At 36.3% G+C, this 7,478-nt stretch overlaps 1 protein-coding gene across 1 annotated transcript; it reads left to right on the forward strand.

Moving 5' to 3' along the window:
- The first annotated feature begins 4,119 nt into the window (after positions 1–4,119).
- On the forward strand, positions 4,120–6,646 carry phu (phurba tashi). The gene is made up of 3 exons (XM_073964271.1): positions 4,120–4,499; positions 4,627–4,970; positions 5,293–6,646. The coding sequence occupies exons 1-3, from the start codon at positions 4,424–4,426 to the stop codon at positions 6,511–6,513; spliced, it is 1,641 nt and encodes a 546-aa protein (XP_073820372.1). The 5' UTR covers positions 4,120–4,423; the 3' UTR covers positions 6,514–6,646.
- Positions 6,647–7,478: the final 832 nt, after the last annotated feature.

The following is a 7,478-nucleotide window of genomic DNA, read 5'->3' on the forward strand; positions in this document are numbered from 1 at the left end:
AACCCAACACATGGTCATATGTCAAACTGACCTGAGTACGCTTAGACTAAAAACTGTCAAACTTTCCAAAAAAAAAATATCAAATGACACCTGGCGACACTGTGAGTTGCCTAGGCCAGAAGGTTTTCGAGTGACCCTTGTAATGGTATGTGCATTTTAGGATTGTACTTTTGGCAGATTCCTGGCGTTTAGGTACGATTTAGAAGTTTGGTGTATTCGGGGACCTATAGTAAAATTTTATGACAAATAATTTTGTAGAATATTTTGATCTGATAAGATCACATTTTAAAGGAGTTTTTAAACGTTTTTGAAAAAAGCACCAAACAGACCCGTTTAGTGACTCGCATGATGGTTAATTTTTTTCATAAAAAGATACCCCGCATTGTTGTCAGTAATATTGCCAAAGACACTTTATACCTAAAATGCAAGGGCGGAACTTGCCACGCCTATTTAGGTTACTTCCCGACGTAAACTTTCAAAACGCCGATACACGTGTCTTCTTTATTTCGGTCCTCTTTCATAATCTGTGCGGGGTTTCTTGTAATTTTAAAAAAAAAGTTAGATTTTGTTGTACAGTGTAATCAGTGTTTAATTTTGCAGAATTAATATAACATGGCTGTTAGAATTTCGTTTAGTGTTATCTCAGGATCAAAAGGAAAAAGGAAGACAATCTCAGGAGATGAAAAAAGCTCGACCTCGACTTCCAACATTGCCCTGGCCAGCGGCTGCGAACTCAGTACACCAAGTACTGCTACAATAACAACGCTTATACGCCATTAAAATGTCAACCAAGCAAACATTTCCTAGTTCGCCCATATAATTGCACCAATTCGTAAAGGCCTAGGTACATAAACTGCCTCGCCTGCTTGCCTTGCTTTCTTGCTTCATTTCTGACATAATAAAAATAAAAGAATAAAGGAGGCTGAGCAAATTTTGAACTGACTTATCCTTTTCTTTTTTATTCTTTTATCAGAATCAAGATAGGCAAGCAGGCAAGGCAGATTAAGTCCTAGGCCTTAACGCTGAAAAAATTAACAAATACTAAAAATTATAGTCAAATGACATCATGCCTTCCGGATTGTAGAAGAAACTAAGTATAACAGCTGATTAGTTTGGCTATCGGCTCTGACAATGTTAGCTTTGTTCCCTTACTTCTTTAATTTTAAAAGAGAAAACTGTCAAAATTGTTCAAAATTGCCAGTTTTACCAGAAAAGTAAAGGAACGAAAAAATTTTTGATCTGGTAGCAATGTCAAAAAAAAACATAAAAATTCACTTTTTTATTTTAATTCACAATTTTTATTTTTTTGTGAGCTTTCGTTTTTTTTCTTCTGTTTTTGTTCATTTTTTCGTCATTGTCAAGTAATCGTCAAACAAATATCGAAAAATCAGTTCTACCATTTTTTACGCGAAGAAATTTGTCTGGTAGCCTGCGGTAGAAGAGAAAGTAATTTTTGTTATCTCTCCTCTCCCTCTCTCTTAAAAATGTCCTCCAGTTTTACCACTTTTTGGGGTTAAGGAACTCTTTGCAGGTTAATGCCCGTAATTTCTACGCGTAGTTATCTATTAGTTCATAGATGTCCCCCGTGTAAGCAACATTTCATAATTTCAATCCATAGGTAACGTTACCAGGTCGAAAACGGCCTTGTTACTTACACCAAGGATTTTACCTGGCTGATCGTTGCCAATGTGTTAAAAATTGTAAAACACTTATATGTGGCAATGTTTTTACGAAATCATGAATGAACGTCACCAATGTTACCACAAGTTTTCAAAATTTACACGCCTCGGTAAATGGCACGCAGAAATTACCAAACGCGTAGGTAAAGATAACTAATAGGTAGCTACCTTCCCGGTTACCTAGGGCTAGAAATTATGGGCATAAATATGGTAACAAATGGTAAAAATGGTAACCTTAGGTAAGTAAAGGAACACAACTGTTGTAAACTTTCCTTGCATTGGTCCATATTTACATTAGGCAATATTCCTTGCTGCAATTGTTAGTTTAATGGAGAGAGGGGTAAGGTATATGGTAACCTTTTGCCTCTCAACACCCTCTCTCACCTACAAACTGACAATTGCCGCAAGGAATATTGCCTAATGTAAATGTGGACTTGGTTGTCTTGCCTGATTGATAAAATGTCCCTAATGGGTACTTTACACGATATGTTTTTTACATATGTGCTGTCACTTTGCATATATATTTTATATGGGAGAAGTGACGACTCATATGTAAAAAACATATCGTGTAAAGTACCCATTACCCTGCGTTTACACATGACAGGACAGTTGAGTTCATGTATAGATTGTCAAAATCCCAAAACATGCCTGTGTTACGTATGCGTCCAGACAACTGCAAAAACAGTTGTAAAATTATAAATGAAAATCGTCGATTTCTTTTTGTTCTCCGTTCACATATTTTGCTTTTGTTCTTCTTTTGTTTTCAACACATTTCAATTATTATCTCACTTAGTTTTACAAAAATGTAAAAAATTTGTAAACCCCACTGCCTGTGAAAAAATGATGGACAGCTGTAAGACATCCGACAAACGTATGTGTTAGTAAATCAGAGGTGTATTTGAAGACAAATTGTCTGGTGTAGACGCCTAGTAACTTTTGGTAAAAATGCGCAACATTCATACCTTCTTCAACAAAATCCCAAATGTTTGGAAGAAGCATTACAGAGTTGAAATTTAAAACAGAACGTGGATACCCGTTGGAACTCAACATACAAGATGCTTCAACGAATTCATGATATTAAAAATGCCGTCATAACAACCTTATCCTGGATCAGGTCGGGTTTGATCCGTTATTTCTCTCATCTAATAAATTCTACCTATATTTAAGCCATTTTTAGATGGCTGTAGAAATTTCTGCGGAGAGTTGTGTAACACTCTCGAACGTACTGGCTCTTAGGAATATTTTAAAACAGTACATATATTGCCGATTTATCCTCCCCAAAGAGAACAGTATTAGCACTTTCATATACATGTATATAAAGAATGTGCTTTGACCCACGCTTCAAAGTATTAAAACTGTCAGATATTAAAAATGTCGTCATCCCATGCACGGTTGGATTTGGTCCTTAATTTCAAACAGTGGGGCACCATGTAATAAGTTCTACCTATTCATACATAACCCATTCATTACATGACTGTAGAAATTTCTGCGGAAAGCTGTGTAACACACTCGAACGTAATTTTTCTATCGAATTTTACAATGGTCTTCTGCCAACATGTTCTCACCAAAGATAACAATATTAGCACTGTGATGCATATGCAGGGGGTACTTTGACCCACGCTTCAAAATAAAAGCTTTTAAGAAAAACAGTTCAGATTATGGAACTATAGTAAAGCGTTTAAGGAAAAGAATATGCAAATTGAAATTCCAAAAACAAGGAGACAAAATTGCTGATATTATTGAGTCAGGTAGTACATGCGAACCTGATTTTTGGACATTTTTCGACGATGATTTCAGAAAGTCTACAATACCATAATATAATAATATGGTTTCAGAAAGACTAATAAACATAAAATAGCAGAGTTGAAAAATATGAAGCGAAAAAATGTAACAATCACAACAGGCTTTAATTGCCGAAAAACACATTGATTTTTGTAACGGCTTTAATATGTCAAAGGTCACACGAGAGTGTTTTTATTGGAACTTTAAAAATTAGATCGATTCCCTAGCACCGAACTCGATATAGGGATGCATGATTATATGACATTGTTTCAATGAAACGACTCTAGTGTGACCAAGAGGAAACATTTTGTAAATTCAGAAATTTACACATATTAGCTCTGTTCCTTTACGTGCAAGAATCTTCAAGTTTTACCACTTTTTACTCGAAAAGCGTTCCTTTACTTCAGAGACCATGCAATTCATATGAGTGCAGTTTACAACTTTTACTACTTTTGCTGGTTTTACCATTTTCGAAAGTAAAGGAACAGACCAATTGTTATGTATGTATGTATGTATATTTTTTGACGAAAATAGCATAGTCACTTGACCAGCTAATGAATCCGCTAACCTAGTGTAAATTACCCACTAACCCATAATAACAATGACCTCTTAAAAGTGGAAGAAATAATAACAATACAAACACATTTTCATTTGAAAACCAACACCCTTTTCGAAAAGAAAATAACATAAAAACGTGTCTTAATCTAAACAAAATAGAAAAGAAATACATTTCTAATATTAATATTATTTTGAATCAATTCGTTCTTATCTGTAAAAATACCCCCACACTACACAAGCCTTTATACAAGCATAACAGATGAAATGGCATCAAAACGAAAGTATTTATTTGAAAAATGACTATAAATAGCTCAATTGGAAATCACGAAGCATCAGAGCTAAAGAAACCTTCAAACTGCTAACTTAAGCCGAATAGGTTTGAGCCATTCAAAATACAAAAGAAAATGTTGAAAACATTTAAAAACTCGTTGACTGTCCTGCTGATCTTGACGATTGGTTTAAAGATGGTACAGTGTGGAGGTAAGTGATGTGTAATAAAATTTTTGTTTTATTTCTCAAAAATGAGGCAGTAAGTGATCTTTTTGAAATCTTCCCTAACATATAGCAAATCATTTTTAAAATCTACTTTACGTCTATCTTTTTCCAGTGATTTCCTCTCCCGATGATACTAGTGATCACGATCACCGTATGCATCCGACATTTAACTTTAAACCCGTCGATCGCCTATATAAAAGAGCCATGCCAATGCTGAAATTCGACTCATCCAAGCCAGAAGAAAAATATCTGGAATTTTGGAATGATGTTGCCCAGGATACACTGAGCGAGCAATTGTCAAGTAAATCTTTGCTAAATACAAATATGGCAAAAAATGTGATTATGTTTCTGGGTGATGGTATGTCCATACCAACCATAACGGCTGGACGAGTTTATCTCGGTGGAGAAGAGAAGCAATTTACTTTTGAAAAGTTCCCCTATATTGGCCTGAGCAAGGTAAGGGACAAAATAAATTAATTATAAAGGTCAGAATTAAGGTTCAGCTCTGGTATTCCCTTGTAATTTAAGAAGCAGAGCAAATCTCGTAGTTCCTGAAAGTAAAAAAAAACACTCACATAATTTGGCTTAATTTTCTTGCTTTACAAATTATAACAAAAATCCAGAACCACTTTGCTATTTTCCCGTCGGCTCCACTTAGACATTCCCTAACAAGTCTACAAAGCCGACAAAGAAAACATTTTTCTATAAATTTCCCTTTCTTTGCTGTTTTCCTATAAAAAAATTTAATTTATAATATTTTGTTCTACTTTCCTTCCAGACTTATTGTGCCAACTCGCAAGTAGCCGATTCCGCCTGTACTGCCACTGCCTATTTGGGTGGTGTCAAGGCCAATTACGCCACCGTGGGAGTAACCGCCGCCATTGAACTGAACAATTGTGAGGCTCAAAATATTAGCGAGCATCATGTCCATTCGATTGCCGCCTGGGCCCAAGCTCAAGGTATGGCCACGGGTCTAATTACCACAACAACAGTAACACATGCCTCACCCGCCGGAGTTTATGCTCATGCCGCTAATCGTAATTGGGAAAATGATGCTGAAATTGTTAATACTAACAATAATCCTGCGAATTGTCAAGATATTGCCACCCAATTGATATACAATGAAGTTGGACGCAAACTAAATGTCATTATGGGAGGTGGTCGTGAACATTTCTTACCCATAGCAGAGAACGGAAAACGTTTAGATGGTCGTAATTTAATCAAAGTATGGCAAGCAATGCATGGTTCCAAAGCAGCTTTTGTACAAAACAAAGCAGAACTTCGAAATCTTCCAAAAGACACAGAACGTGTAATGGGTCTTTTTGCCGACAACCACATGCCATATCACTTAGATGCTGATCGTTCGGTTATACCCAGCCTCAGGGAAATGGTAGAACAAGCCTTACAAATTCTCGAGCAGCAAAGTAAGGGCAAAGGTTACTTCCTTTTTGTGGAGGGTGGACGCATTGATCATGCCCATCATGATACCTTGGCTTTGAAGGCATTAGATGAAACTGCAGAATTCGATAAGGCCATACGTTTTGCCCGCCAACAAACATCTCAAGATGATACCCTGATTGTTGTTACATCAGATCACTCCCACACCATGTCAGTGGCTGGTTATTCTAGTCGTAAAAATGACATCTTCGGTATTAATAACGGCCAACTGGCTTTGGATGAGCTACCCTATGCCACATTGTCATATGCCAATGGACCTGGTTATGACAATAATGTCCTTAAAGCCGGCGTGGGTTTGAAGAGGAAAAATCTCAAGGATATCAATATGAAACACAAAGACTATAAATTCCCCACCACAGTTCCATTGGAATCCGAAACACATGGTGGTGATGATGTTGCTGTCTTTGCCAGTGGACCATTTGCCCATCTCTTTACCGGGGTGTATGAGCAGAATTTTATACCCCATGCCATGGCCTATGCCTCGTGTTTGGGTTCCAAGCGTACCGCTTGCCATGATGGTTTTCATAGTCGAAGACAATGAATGAGTTGGCTGTTAAAAGGGAGGGGGAGGGTACACCTATAAGAAATTGAATTTATGTTAATATTAGGTTTAGAGGTAATAGTAAAAAATAAGTACTTAATTAATTTATTAAACATTTAAATGAGAAAAAAAACTATGTTTATTATTTTGGTTCAATTGCTGATATAAGTGGGATTAGGGAGGTATGTATATGTTGTGACTTCGTATAGAGTTGGATTGGCCTTACCGTCTGACTATGGGCCACAGGATACATGTAGCGACTTCATTTAGAATTAGAATAGCCTTTCGACTGGAGAGATTTCCAAATCGCCGACCTAACCTAAACGCCGTTTACGTTAGAGCTTTTTGTCGAAATAACCTTCTTTATGGGGATTTATTTTGACGTACACACAATGGAATGTACATTTGAAACCAAGTGGGTTTATTAAATCCGATTATGTGCAAACGTAGTACTGGGGTCTATAATGAATAAACTCTTAAAAGCGAAATTTAAAATAATATAAAATAATAATTTGGAAAAGAAAACAACATAAAAACTTGCTTTAATCTAAGCAGAATAGAAAAAATTTCAAATATTAATTATTATTAAAATCAGTTCCATAAGTCAGGAGTTTGTAATTATTCTTCTCGTTATCCTTGAAGAACATTAGGATCCTTAGAAATACTATTTATCCTGACATCTATTTGAGATGAGAACTATATCCTGTCTAACCGCTTTTTATTTTATTTTCAGATGTCATCAATTAAGAAATTTTGTCCTCCAACATGCAACAACAACGAGAGGATGCCAAACAATAAGTTAAATTCTGTTAGGACAGCATGGATAGACGTTTTACGGCAATACTATGGGCCTGAAGCTGACTTTAAAGGCCTGGGTACTTAAGCTGCCTCGCCTGCTTGTCTTGCCTGCTTCTGATAAGATAATAAAAAAGAATAGGGCCACGTAGTTCGAAATTGGCTCAGCC

This window comes from Musca autumnalis, unplaced genomic scaffold (assembly GCF_047663935.1).
Source record: "Musca autumnalis isolate F117 unplaced genomic scaffold, ASM4766393v1 scaffold_1, whole genome shotgun sequence".
In the NCBI taxonomy this organism is placed as follows: Eukaryota; Metazoa; Arthropoda; class Insecta; order Diptera; family Muscidae; genus Musca; species Musca autumnalis.

Coding starts and splice junctions, on each gene's coding strand:
- phu (XM_073964271.1), top strand. CDS start 4,424: ATGTTGAAAACATTTAAAAACTCGTTGACTGTCCTGCTGATCTTGACG. Junction 4,500..4,626: donor AAAGATGGTACAGTGTGGAG/GTAAGTGATGTG, acceptor ATCTTTTTCCAG/TGATTTCCTCTCCCGATGAT. Junction 4,971..5,292: donor CCTATATTGGCCTGAGCAAG/GTAAGGGACAAA, acceptor CTTTCCTTCCAG/ACTTATTGTGCCAACTCGCA.